The sequence below is a fragment of the Mesoplodon mirus genome (genome assembly GCF_964341445.2).
Source record: "Mesoplodon mirus genome assembly, chromosome: 4".
Taxonomy (NCBI): domain Eukaryota; kingdom Metazoa; phylum Chordata; class Mammalia; order Artiodactyla; family Ziphiidae; genus Mesoplodon; species Mesoplodon mirus.
In genome coordinates this window covers 13,721,732-13,747,372 of record NC_138979.1, presented here as the reverse complement: position 1 = coordinate 13,747,372, position 25,641 = coordinate 13,721,732, and the positions used below count along the sequence as shown (strand labels likewise).

Below are 25,641 nucleotides of genomic sequence, written 5' to 3'. Positions count from 1 at the left end.
CTTTTTCATAGTCCTCTCACTAAGAAAAACTAAAAATTCTAAATGTTATATATGAAACAAACAGAAGAATAATCTGAATGTTGGAGAGAGGACAGACCAACTGGGAATGGCAGGACCCAATGGGTACCAAGGTGGGAATTTCCCTGGGTTTCTTACAGCCTCATATATCCGAGACTTGGTTCCAGAGAAGCTTGCAACCCAAAAACACTGAAAGGCACAGACATAATAATGGTAATATTAAAAATTTTTTAAAGCTTTCTCTTTCCAGCCAAAAGGACCAGAAAAGCAGCAGCATTTCATGATAAACTTTTAGATAATAACCGATCTACTTCAGGCAAACAACACAGGAAAAACTATGGCCACACCCCACCCCCATGCCAGCAAAGGCTAGTGGGAAGCCTAGACTTCTGCCATAGTGAGGCTGTAATGAGGCACCCCAATCTCAGGGTGATGTGGGAGAAGGCTGTGTAAGAAGCCAAGCTTTCATATCTGGTGAGAGGTGATGGGGATCCCCCTTCCCATGTGGAAACAGCAGAGACTAAGTTGGTAGTCTGGGTTTCCAAATCTACCCAGGGATAATGAGGTGTCCCTCCTCCTCCCTGCCAGGGTGGTTTCAGAGGAAGCCTATCAGGGCTTTCACAACTGTCCAGCTGAGGCACCCCTGCCCCCCACAATGTCAGGGGAGGCCAGGTGGCAAGCAGTAAGTAGACATCTTGCTTATCCCAGCCAGGCTGTGGTAAGTGGAGACCTACTGGCAAGCAGGAGCACCCACACCCACCCAACCCTGAAAGGATTCACAACCAGCCTCCCCCTCAGCTGTAGTACATGTCATGAAGGGAACCTGGAATTCCACTCCTACCTGACTGTAACAGGGCAGCAACCCTCCCCTTTCTACTGCTAGGCTTTGTTAGAGAACACCAGGTAAAATAGAGGATTTAAATAAGATCCAGAGTCTTATAATACCTGAAATGTCCAAGTTTTAATAAAAAAAAAAGTCACTCATCATACCAAGAACCAAGAATATCTCTATTTGAATGAAAAAGATAATCAACAGATGCCAACAGATGAAAGAGATATCCAAATTATCTGACTAGAATTTTAACACAGCCATATAAAAATGGTTTGACAAGCAATAATACACATTCTTAAAACAGAGGAAGAAATAAAAAGTCAACAGCAAAGAAACAGAAGATATACAGAAGAACCAAATAGAAATACCAGAACTGAAAAGTATGCTAACTGAATTTGGCACATTTTTCAAGTGCAAAATTCAAACAACTGTCAACTCAAAATTCCATATTCAGTGAAAATATCCTTCAGGAATAAAGGGGAAACCAAGACCTCTGCAGAGGAAGGAAAACTAAGAGAATCTGTTACCAGCAGACCTATCTGATAATAATGGCTAGTTATCTGAACAGAAAGGAAATCATAAAAGAAAAAGATCTTAAAATAGCTGGAAGGAGAAAGAACAAGAGTAAGAGTAAAAATATGGGTAAATACAATAGATTTTCCTCCTCCTCTTGAGTTTTCTATGTTATATCTGACAGCTGAGTGGAAATTATAACATTCAATGTATGTAGAGAAAATATTTAAGACAGTTATAAGTGGGAGACATAAATGGATGTAAAGTGAGGTAATGTTTCTATATATCACTTGAAATGGTAAATTGTTTACACCAGTAGATTGTAATAAGTTATGTATATATAACATAATACCTAGAGCACCCACTAAAAATGCTATACAAAATGATATACTAAAAAAACACTACAGATAAATTCAAATGGAATTCTAAAAAGAAAAACATTCGAGTAACCTACATAAGAAAGCAGAAAGAAGAAAACAGAACAAATAGAAAAAAAAAATAAAATGGCACACTTAAGCCTAATATATCAATAACTACATTACAGGCAAATGGTCTAAATACACCAATTAAAAGATAAACATTGGTACAGTGGATGAAAATCCACAACCTATGTATATGCTATCTACAAGAAACTTATTACAAATTAATCAAAACATTAATCAAAAGAAAGCAGGAGTAGCTAATTAATATCAGGTAAATAGAATTCAGAGCAAAGGAAATTACCCAAAAGATGCCCAAAGCAAGCAGAAGAAAGAAAATAATAAAAATAAGAACAAAAATCAATGAAATTGAAAAAAAAAGCAATAGAGAAAATCAATGAAACAAGGAATTGGATCTTTGAAAAGATCAATAAAAGTGATATACATCTGGCAAAACTGACCAAAAAAGTGAGAAAACAGAAGTTAGCAGTATTTTAGCACTGAAACAGGAGAAATCACCACAGGACATGCAGACATCAAAAGGATAATAAAGTGAACAACGCTAAACACTGAAGTTTGACAATTTGGGTGAACTTGACCAACTGCTTGAAAAATACAAACTACCTTAATTCAATCATTAAATAGATATATGAAATAAGATATTTGAATAGCCTTGTATTTATAAAGGAAATTTAATTTATAATTTAAAAACTGCAAAAAGAAATATCCAGGCTTAGATGGCTTCACTAGAGAATTCTACCAAATGTTTAAAGAATTAACACCAATTCTACACAGCTTCTTTCAGAAAATAGAAGAGAGAAGACTTCCCAATTCATTATATGAGGGTACCCTGATACTGAAATCATACAAAGACAGTACAAAAAGAGAAAACTATAGGCCAGTATCTCTCATGAATATAGATGCAAAAATCCTTCACAAAATATGTGCAAAGAGAATTCAGCAATATAAAAAGAATTATATACCATCATGGTATTTACTGCAGGGGGGTGCAAGTGTGGTTCCATATTCAAAATTCAATCAGTGTAATCCACAACATTAACAGGCCAAAGAGGAAATATCACATGATCATATTAATTGATGAAAAAAATTTAACAAAAATTTAACAAAATTCAACACCCAGTCATGATTAAAAACTCAGAAAACTAGAAATAGAGGGAAACTTCCTTAACTTCATATAGGGCATCTATAAAAAACATACAGCTAACACCCTACTTAATGGTATAACACTAAATGCTTCCCCCCTAAGGTTTAGAACAGAGGAAGGATGCCCTGTCTCCCCACTCATGTTCAACATAGTTCTGGAAGTTCTAGACAGCAAAATATGGCATGAAAAGGAAATAAAATGCATATAAATTAAAAAGGAAAAAAATAAAATTATCCCTATTGTCATATTGACATGACTATCTACATAGAAAATGCAAAGAATCTACATAAAAATTCCTAGAACTAATAAGTAAATCCAAAAAGGTGCAGGATACAATATCTACATACAAAATTCAACTGAATTTCTTTACTTAAAGTAAACATTTGGAGACTGAAATTAAAAACCCAATACCATTTAATCACTCAAAATAAGAAAAAAGAAACAGATGTAAATCTAAGAAGATACATAAATGATTTGTAAGCTAAAAACTACAAAACACTAAAGAAATTAATGAAGATATAAATAAATGAAGAGATATATTCAACATAGTAAATAGGTCAATTCTCCCGAAATTGATACACAAGTTTAATGTCATTCATATCAAAATTCCAGCAAGATTTTTTTTTGTAGATACACACAAGATTACCCTAAAATTTACATGGAAAGGCAAAGGAACTAGAATAACTAAAACATTTTGAAAAAGAAGAAGAAAGTAGGAAGAATCACTCTACCTAATTTTGAGATTATTGTAGAGCTGCAATAATCAAGATTTCATATTTGTAAACCACATATCTAAAAGAGGAATCATATCTAGAACGTGTATATGAAGGACTCTTAAAACTCAATAGTAAAAAAAAAAAAAAAAAAAATCCAATTAGAAAACAAGCCAAAGGCATGAAGAAAGATTTTACTGAAGAGGATATACACGTGGCAAATAAGCACGTGAAAAGATGTTTCAACATCCCTATCCATTAGGAAAATGCAAGTTAAGACCATGGTGAGATATCTCTACACACCTATCAGAATAGCTAAAATAAAAAATAGTGAGAATATCAAATTCTGGTGAGGCTGCAAATGCTGGTAGGAGTACAATGCTGGTAGGAGTATAAAATGGTACAGGAACTCTGGAAAATAATTTGGCAATTTCTTAAAACTCTAAACATAAACTTATCATATGACCCAGCAATTGCACTTCTGGGTTCACACAAAAATTTACATATGACTATTCATAGCAGCCTTATTTGTAACGGTCAAAAACCATAAACCACCAAAATGTCCTACAATAGGTGAATGGTTAAACCAACGGTGGTACATCCATACTATGGAATATTATTCATTAATAAAAGGAAATGAATTACTGACACATGGAACAACTTGGATAAATCCCAAAGGCAATACAATGAGTGAAAAAAGCCAGTCTCAAAAGGTCACATACTGTATGGTTCTCGAATTCACATTCTCTAAATCGTACAGTCAAAATTACAATGTTAGACAGATGAAAAATAGATTAGTAATTGCCAGGTGTTAGGGATAATGGGGGGATGGGAGAAGGTGATGGTTGTGATAATAAAGCAGTAGTGGATAACTGGGGTGGTGGCTACATTAATATAAGCATGTGATAAAATGGCAGAGAACTATACATACATTTTCTATCAATGTCAGTTCCTAGTTTTGATATTATACTATAGTTATATAAGAAAACCAATGGGGGAAACTGAGAGGAGGGTACATGGGACCTCTCTGTACTATCTTTGCAACTTCCTATGAATCTATAATTATTTCAAAGTAAAAAGTTAAATAGAAAAGCAACAGTTCATGGGAGTTCCCTGGTGGTCTAGTGGTTAGTATTTGGCGCTTTCACTGCTGTGACTTGGGTTCAGTCACTGGTCAGGGAACTGAGATCCCACAAGCTGCACGGCACAGCCAAAATTAAAAAAAAAAAAATTAAAACAAAAAAAGCAACAGTTCAGCAAATGGTGCTGGGAAACCTAGATACCATGTGAAAATAAAGAAGTTGGACCCTTACCCAACACCATATATAAAAACTAACTCAAAATGGATCAATTACCTAAGTCTAAGAACTAAAACTCTAAAGGTCTTCCAAGAAAATATAGGGCAAAAGCTTCATGACACTGGATTTGGCAATGATTTCTTTGATATGACACCAAAGGCATAGGCAATGAAAGAAAAAATAGACAAATTAGACTTCATTAAAATTTAAAAATTTTGTGCATCAAAAGAGAATATCAACAGAGTAAAAAGGCAACCCATATAATAGGAGAAAATATTTGCAAATCATGTATCTGATAAGGAATAATATACAGAATATATAGAAAACTTCTAAAACTCAACAACAAACAAATAAACAATCTGATTCAAAATTGGGTACAGGGCTTGAATAGTAATTTCTCCAAAGAAACACGCAATAAGATGGCTATAGGAAACACACACACACACACACACACACACACACAAAACCCCCAGAAAATAAAAAGCATTGGCAAGGATATGGAGAAATTGGAACTCTGTGCACTGTTGGTGAGAATGTAAAATGGTACAGTGCTATGGAAAACAGTATGGAGGTTCCTAAAAAAAAGTAAAAATAGAATTATCATATGATCCAGCAATTCCACTTCTGGATATACATCCAGAAAAGCTGAAACCAGGGACTCAAAGAGATATCTGTACACCCAAGTTCACAGCAGTATTATGCACAAAAGCTAAAAAGTGGAAGCAACCCAAGTGTTCATTGACAGATGAATGGATAAACAAAATGTGGTATATACATACAATGGAATATTATTCAGCCTTAAAAAGGAAGGAAATTCTGACATATGCCACAACATGGATGAATCTTGAGGACATTATGCAAAGTGAAATAAGCCAATCACAAAAAGATAAATACTGTATGATTAGACTTATGTGAGATACTTAGAGTAGTGGAAATCACAGAACAGTGGTTGCCACAGGGTGGGTGGAGGTGAGAATGGGGAGTTACTATTTAACGGGTACAGTTTCAGTTTTGCAAGATGAAAAGAGCTATGGGAGATGGAGGGGGGAATGGTTGTACATTATGAATATATTTAATACCACTGAACTCTGCTGTACTTAGAAATGGTTAAGATGGTAAATTTTGTTATGTATATTTTACCACAATGAAAATTATTGAGGGGATAAAGCAATACATTGGTTTTATTGTAACAATCATATATTTTAAAAAAGGAAAAAATCCTAATATTAGATGAATAGGTACTTGTGATTTGGAATAAAATTTTCACTCTCAGTCTCATACATGGAATCAAAAAGATTACCTCATTATATATGGAAATAAAGATGATTTACTCTGTGTTGATGACTCAAAAAGTAGTTTTACTGATGATAAGAATCCTCTTGTCAAAAATGTTACCGAAGAGTTTAAATAAATTGCTTTAAGAAGTATGAAGTAGAAAAGAGCAATACAGTATTTATAAGTTCATTAATTCACTCAATTAATAGTTACTGAGGAGCTACCACATGCCTGGCATTATTCTAGGTGCTGGGGTTATGACTATAAACAAGAGAGACGAAAATACCTGCTTGCATGGATCTTATAAAGTGATATATCATTTTATATACAGAGTTACATTAAATAGGTACTCATTTCCAGATTAGTAAGTAAAATTTTAGTTGAAATTTGACCAGTTAATCTATAGCCATAATTGTTTATATATTAAATTGGATAAATGCTTTTTTGAATCATTTCAGTGAGAAAACTGAGATTGCATTATATTTAAGCATCACAGCATTATAATTTGAAATATCGAGGCAATTGTAATTTGTATTTGAGCTATATGATTTTAAAAATTCACATTCCACTGTTATTAGAACAAAGTACGTAGGAAATAATACTATTTTAAAGATATTCTTTGCCTACATATAAACTCTTGGGGCTAGGGCTCCTATCAGGTTTTACTATATGATAAATTAAGGTACAGAGTTTCTATTTGGTCATGTTTCCAGATGTACTGGAGCTAGTGATGTGTTATATGCCTTTCCATAAATTATCTCAGAGAGTAATCTCCCATCCATGAGCACCCGATATTACCAAAGGAAAAATGTTCTAACCCATTGGGATTACACCTGTCCCACCTCCTTTGTCCTCCTTCTCCATCAACCCCTGAATTAGCTTACAATCAGCACTAGCACCTCCTTTCCTCATGAACCTAAGTTTTCTAGAAAACCACTCTTCCATTACCTTAGGGAAGGTGAGTGTTTTCCCATCCTGACACCCTAAAGAGATATATTCTGTCTACCATGTTCTTACTGTCCCCTTGGCACCCCTACTTAGGCCATCACTGGGGCATGGAGTGGGGACCACACAACAAGAAGAAAAATATAATGTCTGGAATGATTATCTCTGCAGACAAAAAGGAAGTACTTGACAGTAGGGTTTCGATTATTTGATTTTGCTTTTGCTCTTAAGCTCATATAAACTACACAGTAAAAAAGGGAAATATTGAGTTTTCCTTCTACCTTTCCTCCTCTTCTTTTCTCTATTCAAATTTTAACCTTTACAATCAACTTCTTCATAAAATAACTCATTTTTTCCCATTCACAATATGGGCTGTTTCATTACAGTACTTAGAACTCACATCTATTGACTTAGATTAAAACTCATACAATTAGAGAATGTATAAAAATATTATTAACACTGAAAAAGTCTTGTATTTATAAATATTCAACTTGGATTTAAACCTAAAACATCAAATTGATTAAAAGTTTATAATAAAGAAAGAAATGCTCAAAAATTTCCAAATAAATCATCACATTTTTTTCCATAAAGACTTCCCAGAAGAATGATATTTATTTTTAAGAAATTACCCTTTTTCAGATTTCCCCCCTAAAATACCATTTCAGTAAGTAACACCACCACACCCTACTCAGTGTAGTTCTAGTGTAGCCCTTAGAGGACTCTGCACAATCTCAGCAGTAAAGCAAATAGACTTGAGGGCAGATTAGCAATTAGGTCATGAAAAACAGGCAGCATAAAATAGCTATTGCTAATCTGCATGAGATGAATTTACTCAATTAAGCAGATGGAAATGTTATTATGAACTCAGTATTCCAATGATGGTCTTTAAAATTAAGAAGGATGGGGGCAAATGAAATGCACACTGGGGGATTTGGGGCCTTTATGTATTAGTTCTAAAGTATACAATGTAGAACACTGTAATGAAGTTAACAAAATTAATTAAAAGATTCTTTGCATGTAACCATTAGAGACTACATTTAAAAATACATGACAGCTTTTGACGTTGTTAAGAGTAATGTGACTGTTCTTTAACATTCTTAATGTTGATACCATCACCTTTTCTAAATATACTACTGATATCAAAACATGAGTGACAGAAGTCTTATTACTCAGAGCCTAGGATGAGTATTGTTTTTAATAAAGTTTCTGGCATTTAATTTCCTCATTTTCAGTTTCAAGAAACCATAAGCTAGTAATGAATCTTCCAACTTTTTAGAAGACTATCACACATTTTTGCTGGCATACAGAGTTTTCAGATATTTACCTATTTTAAAATTAATGTTTCTTTACACAATATTTTTATTAAATAAAAAATTATTATAACAAATATCATATGATACCAATTATATGTAGAATCTAAAGAAAATGATACAAATGACTTATTTACAAAACAGAAAGAGACTCCCAGACATAGAAAAACTTAGTTAGCGGGGGGAAAGAGAGGGAGGGATAAATTTGGTCTTTGAGATGAACAGATATACACCTCTATATATAAAATAGATGAACAACAAGGACATACTGTATAGCACAAGGAACTATATTAAATACCTTACAATAACCTATAATGGAAAAGAATCTAAAAAAAGAATAGATATATATGTATATGTGTAGCTGAATAACTTTGCTGTATAACTGAAACACTGTAAATCAACTCTACTTCAAGTTAAAAATAAATATTAAAAAAAATTTTTTTAAAGAGCATTAGCAAATCTGCTTGAGAATTGTTATCAAATTCTTAGGCAGAACAAAAGTCTCTGAACAATTTTGGAAAAATAGTCATGAAAACATGACTATGAAAGCAATGAAATTACTGTATTCATACTGCCTCTACAGGTAAATTTTGGTTTAGTTTGATATTTTTCTCTTTTCTTGTAAATGTGATTTCTGCCCCTCCTTTTTTTTTTTTTTTTTTGCGGTACGCGGGCCTCTCACTGTTGTGGCCTCTCCCGTTGCAGAGCACAGGCTCCGGACGCGCAGGCTCAGCGGCCATGGCTCATGGGCCCAGCCGCTCCGCGGCATGTGGGATCTTCCTGGACCGGGGCACGAACCCGTGTCCCCTGCATCGGCAGGCGGACTCTCAACCACTACGCCACCCAGGAAGCCCCTTCCCCCCCTCATTTTGACTAGTCTTAAAAGGCTTAGAAAATTTTTATGTAACAGTTTTACTTAAAAATAACAATTATATAAAAATTACATTTAAAGTTTCATTTATTCATTGATTTATTCAATTTAATTAAAACTATTTCAACAATTGCTCTAACATCAACTTCTGTTTCAATCTTTGGTTTAATATAATAATATTTGTCCACCCTTACTCTGCAAAACACACATCAGTCAACCTTAATACATAATTCTCTAACATCCTAAACTTTCTCCTCTTAAACAGAAGTCTGCTTTAAACAATGATATAGTTTATCTGAATATTATTTTGTGTTGAAACTTTATTTTTTATTGGAGTATAGTTGATTTAAAATGTTGTGTTAGTTTCTGCTGTACAGCAAAGTGAATCAGCTATACATATACATATATCCACTCTTTTTTAGATTCTTTTCCCATATAGGTCATTACAGAGAATTGAGACTACTTCCCTGCGCTAAGCGGTAGGTCCTTATTATCTATTTTATATAGAGCAGTGTGTATATGTCAATCCCAAACTCCCAATTTATCCCTCCCCACCCCTTTCCCTCCGGTAACCATAAGTTTGTTTTCTTCTTCACTAATATTAACACTCATTAATATTCATGGATTATATTAATTCATATATTTAGTCATTCATCCATTTATTAAACATTTACTATGTGCCAGGACACTATATTCAATGCTGCAGACACAAAGGTGAAAAAGTCCCTGTTCTAAAGCTGCCCAGACACCTGAAGGTTGTATAAGGCAAAAAATGGTCCCCCAACCATGACCATGTTCTAATCCCCAGAACCTGGGAATATTTTACCTTACATGGCAAAAGAGACTTTGCAGATGTGATTAAGCTTGAGATAGGAGACTATCTTGAATTATCCAAGTTGGCCCAATCTAATCACAAGTCCTTAAAAGCAGAGAACTTTTCCCAGTTATGATCAGCCAGAGATGTGACTACAGAAGAGTCAGAGAGATGAAACACTGCTGGATCTGAAGAAAGAGGAAGGAGGCCAAGATCCAAGGAGTGTGGAAGGCCTCTAGAAGCTGGAAAAAGAATGCAGGCTTGCTTGATAACCTTGATTTTAGCCCAGTGAGACTCATGTCAGACTCTGACCCATACAACTATAAGATAATACATTTGTGTTTAAGCCACTAAATTTGTGGCCATTTGTTAGAGCAAAAATAGAAAACGAATACTGGGATCATCTAGTCCAACATGTTTTTCTGACAGATAAGGAAAGTAAAACCCTCAAAGCCACACATTTAGGTAGCAGCAGTGTACTCTTTGGGTTTGGAGAGAACATAATTCTCCTCTATTCTCAAACCATGGTCAGTGTCAGGGAAAAGACAGAAAGCTAGACTTTCAGTATATGAAGGGAAATAGCCATCACCATTTTTCTATATATATTGAAAGTATGAACTGAATGTGTGGTATACTAATACCACAGTTGCTCTTTTCCAGTTTGATTTGGCTAAATGACTTCTATGCGCTGCAGGAAAGCTTTTACTCTATACCCTTAAAAGCACACAAGTTGTTTTCTAAACTACACATGCTGTGTATTTATATACATTTATAGGCGTGAAGTGATCAGGTATTAAGGGTGTTTACACTGTCTTCTGTGCCCAGATTGGTACCATGCACAGCTTTCAGAAATGAAGTTTGAACCAAAAACATTCATACTGGAATTTTTTAAAAAATAGACTTCACCTCCACGAATTCAGTCAACAATTACCTACTGAGAACCTACTATGTGCCAGGGACACTTTAAGGTCCTTGGATAGTCATAACAGTGAACAAAACAGATAAAGTCCTTACCCTCATGAAGCTTACATTCTACTGGGGGGACCAGACAGTAAACAAAATGAATATATAAATTAAAGTTAAGTAGTGTTAAGTGCTCTGGATAAAGATAAAGCAACGTAAAGGGACAGAACGTATATGTGTGGGAAAGATGTAGATATACAAACTTAGACAAAAAGACCAGGGCTGGTAAAATGTCTTCTTTAATAGTATGTTCAACTTTTCCTAAAGTCAGCAAGAGCTGTCTTTAGGGTTCAGTGGAAGACTTCAACATACTGACACTTTAGCCAAGGTTTTTCATGTTATATAACAATAATACAAATGAAATAAAGGCTTTCAAAACTAAAATCATTGACATGTTCAGGCTTCCTGTTTACTACTGTAACACAGCAAGTTGGGGATCAATTGGATAGACTCAGCACTAAATATCAATGACAGCTGCAGCACTGGAGTATTTAAGGACTTTCTAGATTTTGGATGCCTCTCAGATTAAAGGAACTATATGACCCCATGTTAATTTTATCCCTCCTGATATTGAGCTGTGGGTGGTTCAGAAATTACTAATATAGTATTTTCCACATATAGTATATCAAGTACAAGTAACTCCATTTAGAGAGTAGCAAGGAAAGCACAGAAAATTTAATTACTGCTGAATTTAAGGGAAAATCCAAATTTAAATAATCAGTTTTATATAATATAGTTAATACAGTAAGAAAATGTTTAAAACTCACTTTGAAGTGTTTCAAGTTCAGCTCTAGTCAATGCATCTTCCTTTTCCTTCAATCTTGTTTCTTTATATTTAGCATAAAAGTGCCCAGCATCCTGAAAAAAGAAGTAACAAATAAATTAACATAAAAGTCAGTTTGCTTTGATGGTATTTTCCACATAACTTCAATTTAAAGCAATATATTCAGGGACGTGGGTTCAATGCCTGGCTGGGGAACTAAGATCCCACATGCTGCGGGGCAACTAAGCCTGTGCACCACAACTACTAAGCTTGCACACCTCAACGAGAGAGCCCGCATGCCACAAATCACAGAGCCCATGCGCCCTGGAGCACGCCACAACTAGAGAGAAACCCGCGTGCTGCAAGGAAGCCATAATGGAAGATCCTGTATGCTGTAACTAAGACCTGATGCAGCCAAAAAAAATAAGGAAAATAAATAAAATAAATATTAAAAAAACTATTTAAAGCAGTATATTCATTTAATAAGTAGTCTTCCTCTGTGTTTATGCTTTCAAATTTTATGAACAGAAGAAACTGAATAAGCAGTTCTCTACGATTTCTCTATCTTAGAGAACTAATGAAAGCCAGAAACTACATGAGTATAAATACGTTTAAGTAAAGCCTTTACTCTCAGATACGAAAGGGATGTATCCTCTTCCTGTTTTCTTCCATTGTATATTTTCTCAGTATTATGAATGGACAGAGAGCAGAAAAACACACTTGCTGAACTGAATTATTTGATAGCATAGTAAATTATATTATTGTGACTAACAAAGTACTAACACTATTTTCATATTAGTCCCTTAACTCCAAAAGATTTTCAAAATTACTATATGCAAATATGATTGTGAAACTTCTATGACCATGTAGATACAAGTGAAAGTTGTCACTCCACTGAGAGTTGAGGACTGAGGACACACACTGTACACAAATACTTAGGTGTCAAGATACAGTGGGTGAAGTCTCAAGGGGTGGCCAATAGGATAGGTAAGACTTTAGCAGAGTACCGGAAAAAGACCAGGCCTTTAATCACAGACATGGAGATAAACAAGTTGGTGCTCTAGGCATATGAAGATCCTGACGGTGAAAAAAGCAAAAACAGATAATCTTCCACTGCCCCTTGACTCAAACTCCATCTATTCTATAGCAATACTACTTGTAGCTGCCAGGCTACACTGTGCTATGCTTCCATGTCTTTCTGTATGCTTTGCATTCTAGCTAGAACATTTTGCTCCCCTACCATTATTCTGAAGAACTCCTACTCATCCTTGAAAACCCTATTCAAGCATCACCTCTTTTGCAAGTCTTTCTGACCTTCCCTGGAAGAGTAATTCTCTCCTGTATACTGCTTCTGTATTTAAACACATTTCTATGGTTGCTTGTATCATGCTGTATTCTCTTCTAGAAAATGAGAAATCTGAGACAGGGTTACCTGTATGCTCAGAGCACAGTATCTAGCATCAAACAGGCACTCAATTAGCATTCTCTGAACTGAGCTAGATTGAAATATATGAGAAACCTTGTAAAGAAAGAAGTAAAAGGGCTTGATGACTGACTGGTGTGGAATAGGAAAAAGATATAAAGGATAACTCTAGAGTAACATTCCCAGACTGTACGACTCCTAGAGCATATAAATCATAGACTCGTCAGAGGATTTTATTTCTGCAGGAAATGAAGGAACAAAATCAATCCTTGGCTCCACCTCACTTCAGATGTAAATGCATGAACACCTAAACCCTAGAATGGGATTATCTCTTTTCAGCTGTGACTGTTCAAATTTAAGCTTTCTCCTGGGGTCTATGTTTCTTGGGGTTATAACAGAACTCTTTTACTTGATAATTAATTAGGGAAATGACAGGACACTTCTAAAATCACTGAATCAATATAGTAAAGATGTACCTCTTATTCCTTCCATTCCCACTTTTAGGTTCCTACCTCATTTCTTCTAGAAGGATTTCTTTCTTTCTTTCTTTTTTTTTTTTTTTTGCGGTATGTGGGCCTCTCACTGTTGTGGCCTCTCCCGTTGCGGAGCACAGGCTCCGGACGTGCAGGCTCAGCAGCCATGGCTCATGGGCCTAGCCGCTCCGCGGCATGTGGGATCTTCCCTGACCAGGGCATGAACCCGTGTCCCCTGCGTCGGCAGGTGGACTCTCAACCACTGCGCCACCAGGGAAGCCCATAGAAGGATTTCTACAAGCCCTGGGCCAGCTAAATAATGGCATAATTTGAAACGCAGAGAGGTCATACAACTGACTTATCCTCCCATGCCCATATTTATTTTTTTTTATTATTATGTTTTTAGTTGCGGCATGTGGGATCTTTAGTTGCAGCATGCAAACTCTTAGTTGAGGCATGTGGGATCTAGTCTCCTGACCAGGGATCCAACCAGGGCCCCCTAAATTGGGAGCGCAGAGTCTTAGCCACTGGACCACCAAGGAAGTCCCCATATTTACTTTATTTTGTTTCTTCTTTTTTTTTTTAACATTTTTATTGGAGTATAATTGCTTTACAATGGTGTGTTAGTTTCTGCTTTATAACACAGTGAATCAGTTTTACATATACATATATCCCCATATCTCTTCCCTCTTGCATCTCCCTCCCTCCCACCCTCCCTATCCCACCCCTCTAGGTGGTCACAAAGCACCGAGCTGATCTCCCTGTGCTATGCAGCTGCTTCCCACTAGCTATCTATTTTACATTTGGTAGTGTATATATGTCCCTATATATACTACCACTCTCTCACTTTGTCCCAGCTTGCCCATCCCCCTCCCCATGTCAAGTCCATTCTCTAGTAGGTCTGCATCTTTATTCCTGTCTTTCCCCTAGGTTCTTCATGACAATTTATTTTTTTAAGAGTCCATATATATGTGTTAGCATATGGTATTTGTTTTTCTCTTTCTGACTTACTTCACTCTGTATGACAGACTCTAGGTCCATCCACCTCACTACAAATAACTCAATTTTGTTTCTTTTTATGGCTGAGTAATATTCCATTGTATATATGTGCCACATCTTCTTTACCCACTCATCTGTCAGTGGACACTTGGGTTGCTTCCATGTCCTGGCTATTGTAAATAGAGCTGCAATGAACATTGTGGTACATGACTCTTTTTGAATTATGGTTTTTTCAGGGTATATGCCCAGTAGTGGGATTGCTGGGTCATATGGTAGTTCTATTTGTGGTTTTTTAAGGAACCTCCATACTCTTCTCCATAGTGGCTGCACCAATTTACATTCCCACCAACAGTGCAAAAGGGTTCCCTTTTCTCCACACTCTCTCCAGCATTTACTGTTTGTAGATGTTTTGATGATGGCCATTCTGACCAGTGTGAGGTGATATCACACTGTACTTTTGATTTGCATTTCTCTAATGATTAATGATGTTGAGCATTCTTTCATGTGTTTGTTGGCAATCTGTATATCTTCTTTGGAGAAATGTCTATTTAGGTCTTCTGCCCATTTTTGGATTGGGCTGTTTGTTTCTTTGATATTGAGCTGCATGAGCTGCTTGTAAATTTTGGAGATTAATCCTTTGTCAGTTGCTTCATTTGCAAATATTTTCTCCCATTTTGAGGGTTGTCTTTTCTTCTTGTTTATGGTTTCCTTTGCTGTGCAAAAGCTTTTAAGTTTCATTAGGTCCCCGTGTTTATTTTTGGCTTTACTTCCTTTTCTTTAGGTGGGTCAAAAAGGATCTTGCTGTGATTTATGTCATAGAGTGTTCTGCCTATGTTTTCCTCTAAGAGTGTGACAGTGTCTGGCCTTACATTTAGGTCTGTAATCCATTTTGAGTTTATTTTTGTGTATGGTGTTAGAGAGTGTTCTAATTTTATTCTTTTACATGTAGCTGTCCAGTTTTTCCAGCACCACTTATTGAAGAGGCTGTCTTTTCTCCATTGTATATTCTTGCCTCCTTTATAAAAGATAAGGTGACCATATGTGCGTGGGTTTATCTCTGGGCTTTCTATCCTGTTCCACTGATCCATATTTCTGTTTCTGTGCCAGTACCATACTGTCTTGATTGCTGTAGCTTTGTAGTATAGTCTGAAGTCCAGGAGCCTGATTCCTCCAGCTCTGTTTTTCTTTCTCAAGTTTGCTTCGGCTATTCGGGGTCTTCTGTGTTTCCATACAAACTGTGAAATTTTTTGTTCTAGTTCTGTGAAAAATGCCAGTGGTAGTTTGATAGGGATTGCATTGAATCTGTAGATTGCTTTAGGTAGTAGAGTCATTTTCACAATGTTGACTCTTCCAATCCAAGAACATGGTATATCTCTCCATCTATTTGTATCATCTTTAATTTCTTTCATCAGTGTCTTATAGTTTTCTGCATACAGGTCTTTTGTCTCCTTAGGTAGGTTTATTCCTAGATATTTTATTCTTTTTGTTGCAATGATAAATGGGAGTGTTTTCTTAATTTCACTTTCAGATTTTTCATCATTAGTGTATAGGAATGCGAGAGATTTCTGTGCATTAATTTTGTATACTGCAACTTTACCAAACTCATTGATTAGCTCTAGTTTTCTGGTAGCATCTTTAGGATTCTCTATGTATAGTATCATGTCATCTGCAAACAGTGACAGCTTTACTTCTTTTCCAGTTTGGATTCCTTTTATTTCTTTTCCTTCTCTGATTGCTGTGGCTAAAACTTCCAAAACTATGTTGAATAAGAGTGGTGAGAGTGGGCAACCTTGTCTTCTTCCTGTTCTTAGTGGAAATGGTTTCTGTTTTTCACCATTGAGGACGATGTTGGCTGTGGGTTTGTCATATATGGCCTTTATTACATTGAGGTAACTTCCCTCTGTGTCTACTTTCTGGAGGGTTTTTATCATAAATCAGCGTTGAATTTTGTCGAAAGGTTTTTCTGCATCTATTGAGATGATCATATGGTTTTTCTCCTTCAATTTGTTAATATGGTGTATCACATTGATTGATTTGCATATATTGAAGAATCCTTGCATCCCCGGGATAAATCCCACTTGATCATGGTGTATGATCCTTTTAATGTGCTGCTGGATTCTGTTTGCTAGTATTTTGTTGAGGATTTTTGCATCTATATTCATCAGTGATATTGGAATGTAGTTTTCTTTCTTTGTGACATCTTTGTCTGGTTTTGGTATCAGGGTGATTGTGGCCTCGTAGAATGGGTTTGGGAGTGTTCCTCCCTCTGCTATATTTAGGAAGAGTTTGAGAAGGATAGGTGTTAGCTCTTCTCTAAATGTTTGATAGAATTCGCCTGTGAAGCCATCTGGTCCTGGGCTTTTGTTTGTTGGAAGATTTTTAATCACAGTTTCAATTTCAGTGCTTGTGATTGGTCTGTTTATATTTTCTATTTCTTCCTGGTTCAGGCTCGGAAAGTTGTGCATTTCTAAGAATTGGTCCATTTCTTCCACGTTGTCCATTTTATTGGCATATAGTTGCTTGTAGCAATCTCTCATGATCCTTTGTATTTCTGCAGTGTCAGTTGTTACTTCTCCCTTTTCATTTCTAATTCTATTGATTTGAGTCTTCTTCCTTTTTTCCTTGATGAGTCTGGCTAATGGTTTCTCAATTTTGTTTATCTTCTCAAAGAAACAGCTTTTAGTTTTATTGATCTTTGCTATCGTTTCCTTTTTTTCTTTTTCATTTATTTCTGATCTGATCTTTATGATTTCTTTCCTTCTGCTAACTCTGGGGTTTTTTGTTCTTCTTTCTCTAATTGCTTTAGGTGTAAGGTTAGGTTGTTTATTTGAGATGTTTCTTGTTTCTTAAGGTAGGATTGTATTGCTATAAACTTCCCTCTTAGAACTGCTTTTGCTGCATCCCATAGGTTTTGGGTCATCATGTTTTCATTGTCATTTGCTTCTAGGTATTTTTTTGATTTCCTCTTTGATTTCTTCAGTGATCTCTTGGTTACCCGTATTTACTTTAAATTTCAACAGAGTTTTGGTTAAGAATTTATGGTCCCTTAACACTCCCTGCACCCCCAAAATCTCAACTCTGGAAAAGTCTTATTTTATATTAAACCATATCAGTCATTCATTCCTCAGTATGAATGAATGAATGGGCTTATTAGCTTCTTTTCAGAGAGTAATTTTTAATAGTAGGGAAAGGTCAGGAAGGCTTTACCTCCTTAGGGAAGTAGGAAGGGTTGTACCATGTAAGAAAAGAAGGGCACAGATAAGTTATTTATGAGGTGTGAAAGACGACGAGTTGAAATCAAACACCATAGAATAATAGAATGAGATAGAATATAGTCATGAAGAGGGCAGATTTTAGAGTCAAGCTGCCTAGATTAAGATCTCGGCTTTGCCATCTCACTAGCCATGTGACATTCAGCATTACTTCACTTTCCTATGGGCGAATTTTCTCATCCATCAAATGGGGATAATACAAGTACCTAACTCATAGAGCTGTTGGAAAGATTAAATGTTACTATATGGGAAACACTTAGAATAACATCTTGCACACAGTTAGGCCTTACATATAGTACCTATTTTTATTATTACTTCATCATTTTGCCAAGAACCTTATTCTCCACCACAAAGACAGGGTGAGTTTTTCTGCTTCATAGTAAACCAAAACTCTTGCAGAATCCTGCATCTTCTCACTTACATGACTTCTCTTTACCTGAACCCTCTTCACCTCAGTGCAAAAACCTTTTGCTGGACAATCCCTTCCTAGTGGTCCTAACAAATCTGAACATTTCTCTGCTAATGTTTCTTCCTTCTGCTGCAGCACAGAATTCCACTAAAAATTCCTTTTGGAAATATGCATTAGATTCAACACCACACTTATCTGAGGATTGCAATGCACCCAATCACCTTAACCTACTCCATCTAATTCCAAGAGTTTTAACACATTTCCTTGTCTCACTCACTGTTTGTTCTAGGCAAAGAATCCTATCTCCCTCTTGCCCCATTTCTAAGCATTTATTTAAATGTTCCTCATGTTTTTTCTTTCCTTCATATCTTGTTTGTACTTGCAAATTATAATTACAATATGTCCACTGTAGGAAGCATTACTTCTTTAATAAACCTACGATGTCAAATAATTCTACTGTACTCAACAAACTTTGTTCCAACCATCCTTCTGTAGAGTTTGGTGTCCCATACTTTAAGATGCACTGATAAACTGGAAGACTTTAAAAGGCAAGTGATCAAATGGTGAGGGGCCTTGAAACTGTATACATATATATATATATATACTCAGATTATTTTCTATTATAGGTTATTATATGATATTGAATACAGTTCCCTGTGCTATATAGTAAATCCTTGTTGCATATCTACTTTATGTATAGTAGTTTATATTTGTTAACCATATACTCCTAATTTATCCCTCCCCTCCCCCCTTTCCCCTTTGGTAACCGTAAGTTTGTCTTCTGTGTCTGTGAATCTGGGCTTGAAACTGTATTTAAAAGGGGATGGAAATGAGAAGATTAGGGATAAGTTTTGATTTTTGGATAAATACAAAAAAGAGCTTGCTGATAATTAAAATCACCTGAAAATGAAACAGACTGGCTTTGCAGGTAATATTCAAGAAAGACCAGGCCAGTGACGGGGGTGGGGGGTAGGGACTGGGGGTTGGGGTGTCATGTATTCAAAAGAGGTTGAATAATAGCAGTTGTTTGCAACCTTCCCCGCCGCCCCCATTCTTCAAGAGAAGCTAATTCACGTGAATACCATTGTTAAGTAGGGAAAACAAACACAAAGTCTCATTTTGAGTCCAGAATAAGCCCCAGTTTACCTACACAGGAAAGGATAAATTTCTTGTGGATAAACTTCTCATCCATCTTTGGAGACACTGCCTGGCACATAATAGATGCTTAATAAGTATTTAATGAGTGAATGAATGCTTAATCAATCAGGGCTCTGGACTGCCTAGGTTTAGCTGCATAATGCTGTATTAAAACTATAGAGTTTATACTGTTCCAAACAGAGAGTTCTTATCCTCGAGGAGCTTATAATCCTTATGGATGGAACATGAGGAAAAGCTTTTACTCTAGAATCAACTCTCTTAATATTTAAAATTTCTTGGAGGGCTCAAAGCTTGCCTGCATAGACATCAAGCAGAGGACTGATTTTACATTATAGAACTATGACTTAAAGAATTTATATATTATGAGTGGTTCTTTATCTAATTGTAGAGCATGGGCTCCTGCACAAGGTCTTTAAAAAGTAATATATATATATATATATATATTTTTTTTTTTGCAGTACACGGGCCTCTCACCGCAGTGGCTTCTCCCGTTGAGGAGCACAGGCTCCAGACGCGCAGGCTCAGCGGCCATGGCTCACGGGCCCAGCCGCTCCGCGGCATGTGGGATCTTCCCGGACCGGGGCACGAACCCGTGTCCCCTGCATTGGCAGGCGGACTCTCAACCACTGCGCCACCAGGGAAGCCCTAAAAAGTAATATTTATTTATACTTATTTACTGAACCACTATTATATGTGTTGTACTTTGTTAGGATATATGGGGGTTATATGCTAAGACAAGCAGTTGCCCTTAAAGCATATGTAAAAATATCTATGAATATCAACCAAAATAAGGAATATAAACTACATGAGAACAGGAATTTTGGTCTTTTTTAGAAAATTTTTTGTATTTCCAGAGCCTAAAAGAATACTTAGCACATAGTAAGCACTCAGTAAATATTTGCTTTGTAAAGCAACCATACTCTGATAAAAACTAATTTAAAAAATAGAGTAAAAAAATATTTTCTAAAAAAAAATATATTTGCTGAATGAATTATTAAAAGAGAGAGTGGTGCTCTCCCAACATTCTATTTGTTTCCCCACATTCCCTTATTCTCTTGAAATTAGGTGGGGTTATGGGACTAGTTCTGGATGGGCTGCGGTTAGAAATATGTGTTATTTCAAACCCAACATCAAAAAACTTGTGCAATCCTCCAGCTCTCTACTCTTGCCACAGGGAGCAAGGAAGCCACATGCTCCAGATGCGAACAGCTAGAAGATGGTGAAGACATCATTATTCTGGGTCCCTAAATAGCTAGTTAGAGCAGAATGTCCCTTTTGCCATCAACCAGTGATAGATAGGTGGCATACACTGGAAAAAAAATTTTAAGTCACTGAAATTTCAGGATGATCTGTACCACAGTCTATCCCGATTTAATACAAATAGTAAGTGCTATTAAGTTAGTACAGAGAATATACAATGGGAAATTTTCAGTTGGCCTGATCAAGAAAGGTTTCATAATGATGATGACAATTTAGCTAAGCCTTGAAGATGTACTATTCCCAAGGTTACTTAGCTACAAGATGGAAGTCATCCCTTATAAATCTTTCTTTTTAACTCTATTGACATAGTTTATCTAAGTGATAAAGATAACATGCTGAGCTGGCACTGCTTGTCATGTTTTGGTTTTCTTTTATTTCTCCATATAAACCTTAAAATATTAAACAATCCAAAAAAATCTTAGGAAAGAAAGGAATTGATTTAGAGTGGTACAAGCGGGGAAATAGTACCACCTGTCCTAATGGGAATAGGGACCATTTCTCTTTGACTGTGTGACAGCACAAGTCTCTTGTTTGAAGCTTAACCGTCAACACAGGAGAATATCGTGAAGTGCACTTCTGAAAATCTGCCCATAAATTCAATTGCTCTATATCAAATTTTGTTCTCCAACTGACTTATAATCTCAGAATTAGATATAATATGTAATTACATATAATGTATAAAATTACAATGAAGAATACAGGAAAACTTTTAAATTTCATACTCTGAATAAGAGTAAATTTTCTTGTACAGAATGATAATAACACTAAATTCACAAGAAGTAATAAAAATAAAGCAGAAAAAAAGCTCAGCTTTCCTCTGCCTGAGTCAGTAGTATTCAAAGAGATGGAAGGCCCAAAGCAACTTTTTCCATTTGTGCTAAGAGACAGAAGACACCACAGAAGTCATCTATTCAGCCCCAACTCAATATAAGAATCCTTCTACAACTTTTATAACAATTACAGTCTGCCTCAATATTCGTATAGAGAATGTAAGATCAGACAGCTTATTCACTCACCATAACATATCTAGCTTGTTATCCAGCTGTTGAAAAAATTTATTCTTTCTTACCTTTTATATTTTTTATATTTTAAATTTATTTTTGTCTGCTTTAAGTTTCATTTCTACCACTGACTAGTAGTGTCACTTTGGGCAAACTGTCTCACCAATCTGAGTCTTAAACTTATTTTTCATCTACAAAATATGAAATTGATGAGACTATGCACCTCTAACATCCTACCTAACTAACATTTTGTGATTTTAAAATCTTTTCTACAAACTCTATATTCTGCCTTTGGACCTCCGAATAATTGCATCTTATGGCCTCCTTTCAGAGGGTAGAAGGAATGGAATCTTTGTTATGTTGTGAGGTCTTTCCAGTTTTCCTATATCCCTTTGTCCTTCTGTAGCAGTGGAGTTTCAGCCTTATAAAAATTCAGACGAGTTTTTCCAACCTTCTTCATTTGTTTACGTATTCCCTATGTAAAGTATGTTTGTATGCAAAATTTTTCAAAAAGTTATGTGAGTACTGAAAGTAAGCTTCCTCACCCCTTGGAAAATCTGTGTTTAACTCTGAGTAGAAGGGCAGGCAACTGAGCTTGCTACAAATGCCTCCTAGCCTTTTAGAAGCTTTTCTCCCTGCTAATTAGCTGTGAATGTTTTGCTTATTTGGTTTCTGTCCCAGCAAGCAGAAGCAAAGGGGCTAGAAATGAAGGGCCCTGACTGTAGAGAGGGTGACCTCCAGGCTTGTCCACAGTTGTAGTTTCCATGGAAGAAGCTTCTTGGGAGGGAGGATGCCTCCATTTATAAATAGTTGTATAAACTACAGTATTCCGTTTACTCTCTTAGGCAACTTTTATTTTAATTTTTTAAGGTAAAAGTCATAGCACTACAGAAAAGACTATTTTCTCAGCCACTGCTCCTCAGCAACCTATAAATCCTGATAGGGTGGAGATATACATGCTGGAAATTTCCTACAATAATTTCTAGTCTGTGTTCATATTAGATCAGCTTGGTAGTGAGAAAAGATGGGACTGGGACTTAACAATGAGAAAAATTAACAACCTTAGGCAATGCACACCTAAAGCAGTTGTACATTTTATAAATTACATTACTGAGAAATGTAACATAGCACGTAGAGAGAAATTTAAATGGTGAGTTCCCAGAAAATCAAACAAACTATCGAGGAAATAAATTCTGAATACTGAAGACCTTTTTCATCTCAGAAAATGTAGAGAACTATGAACTATGATTTAGGTTGGTAATCACTTGGGATATTTGGTACTTACTGATTTTGTATGAGAAATCAGCGGTGTTAACGACCTAAATTATCATGGGCCCAAATAAATGAAGCTCCAACACAAAGAGGCAGTGACAAAAATAAACTAAGTTATAAGAGTTAAAATGAAAATATGCACATAGCATTGGTTATATTTCATCAGTTGTTTGCTACCCTCATGGCTATGAATATATTTCAGAACATATATGGTCAATTAAAATATATCCAAGAAGCACACTTTGGAGGTTAGAAAAATTTCTTGGGGTTATAGGCTGAATATAGTCAACACGGAAGACTGGATTAGTCAGATTCCAAGAGATTGTGTACTCCCTTCAAACTATGGTGAAAAAAGAAACACTGGTAAGATATGAAAGTGTCACTAGGGCTATACTTTTTTTTTTTTTTTTGCGGTACACGGGCCTGTCACTGCTGTGGCCTCTTCTGTTGCGGAGCACAGGCTCTGATGTGCGGCCATGGCTCACGGGCCCAGCCGCTCCGCGGCATGTGGGATCTTCCCAGACTGGGGCACGAACCCGTGTCCCCTGCATCGGCAGGCGGACTCTCAACCACTGCGCCACCAGGGAAGCCCAGGGCTATACTTTTAATGTTAAAATTAAATTCTAGCCTCAAAGCACACTATGCCTCTCCTGATATAGGCCAAGTTCCTTGTTATATTCTAATTCACATTCCATGTCTTCGGTTGATCATTCCACCTACCGTTTTCGCTGTCTAAACACATTCTTCTCAAGTTTTCCAAGCTTCTCTGCACACGGTCATACATTTTACTCCTCTCTAAAGTTCTCTCATCTCTCTATGGACACATCAATTTACAAACACTCTCCACATTCTTCTTCTATGGTTTCTCATTTGACTTTTTTCTTCTCTGCCTATGTGGGCACATGAATGATATAGGGATATACGTTTTGCTAAATATAGTAATATCCATACATCTTTCCCTTCAATATTTTCCAATCTAGGAAATGTTTGTTATTAACTTAACATCGAATATTTTACACATATCAAGTACAATCGTTTTCAGTTACTGGCCTCATTCTTCTAACCTACCAAATCTTATAATGCTTTCAATATATTTTTCAGAACAAAGGAAAGGAACAAAACCCAGTGCTGGAGGTAATAAAGACCTTCTCAAAAAGCAAGGGGAGCTATCAAAGAAATACTTCTACCTCTGCCCTGCTTGATCACAGAACCACTTGGAGTATTTTCTGCCCACTGTGTACTCTAACTTTCCCATTCCTGACCATGTACACGTATCGTTGACAGACATGTGCGATGGAAACACTCCGCTGTCTCAGTGTCCTTTAATAGATTTGTGAGATTTATCTATGAGAGTATAAATTCCTAAATGGCTATATTCAGAGTCTGGAGACCTGGGATATAGTCTTAGATGATAGCAATGGGCTACGTGGAATTTTTTCTTTCTTTTTTTTTTTAAAGCAGTTGTACAATGTTTTCCTCAGGTTTCTTCCAGTCCTAACACGTATGATTATATGGGAGTTACTGTATCTATCAAATTATTTTTGTATACAAACTAGTACACAGAGTGGGTACTTCACTGTCAAGTGTCTATTCATCTTTCAAGACTCAATTCAAGTGGCTCCTCTTTTCAGTTTCCCTTGGTTATCCTAAATAGAGACAATCTTACTTCTCTGAACATCTATAGAAGTCATTGTTTATACTACATATATGAAGCTTATATACGATACTGTGTCCCAATTATTTTAATTCATGTGATATAACCTCTACCTGACTGTAAGGTCCAAGAAAGCATATTCATCTCTATAGCCTCTTGTTCTGATATTGTGTTTAATAAATTTTTATTGAACCTGCTAAACTGTTTTTCTAAAAATATAACCAGAAGAAGTTTTATACATCAAATAACTATGATGTAACTATTCTCATCTGTAATTTTTTTGGGAGAGGGATAGAAAAGAATTTAGGTAAAATAAGTAGGCAACAAGGAAGTTTCTTAGGGATCTTAGATACTAAGTAATAAACAGTGAACTCAGGAGCATAAGCTGAACCAGAACTGCCACTGTTTCAAATCCTACTAGATAACCAACCATATATGCATGTGAAGTGTAATAAAGGAATGGGTATTTAGAGGAAGAGTGGGAGGAAAACAGTTGAAGATGAAGAGCTGTTGATATGACAAGGACAAAATTTGGGTGGGAACCAGTTCTGTTAGTGTGAGGCCATTTGTTGCAAGTCTCTGAATCTCCCACTTTTAGCTTGGATACTCCATCTTATCCAACAGCTGCCTACTTACACAGAATATCTGCAGCTCAGTTTTAATGAACTTTCCATGAAATTCAAGGGATTCACACACGGAAGTAAAACTCCCTTAACTGATACCTATTTAACTAACTGTATGCTCATATGAGCTGGTTGTATTAGCTCTTAAATCTATCTGTGTCAGTGATACATGTTATTGTAATTATATGATTCAATTAA

General features: G+C 36.0%; 1 protein-coding gene across 1 annotated transcript in view; it reads right to left on the bottom strand.

The window, feature by feature from the left end:
• The window catches only part of DNAJC1 (DnaJ heat shock protein family (Hsp40) member C1), a 210,314-nt gene that overhangs the window by 98,153 nt on the left and 86,520 nt on the right, over positions 1-25,641 (bottom strand). The window contains exon 7 of the mRNA XM_082617246.1: positions 11,904-11,994. Coding sequence (XP_082473372.1) covers positions 11,904-11,994 — 91 coding nt within the window. The remainder of the gene's footprint in view (positions 1-11,903; positions 11,995-25,641) is intronic.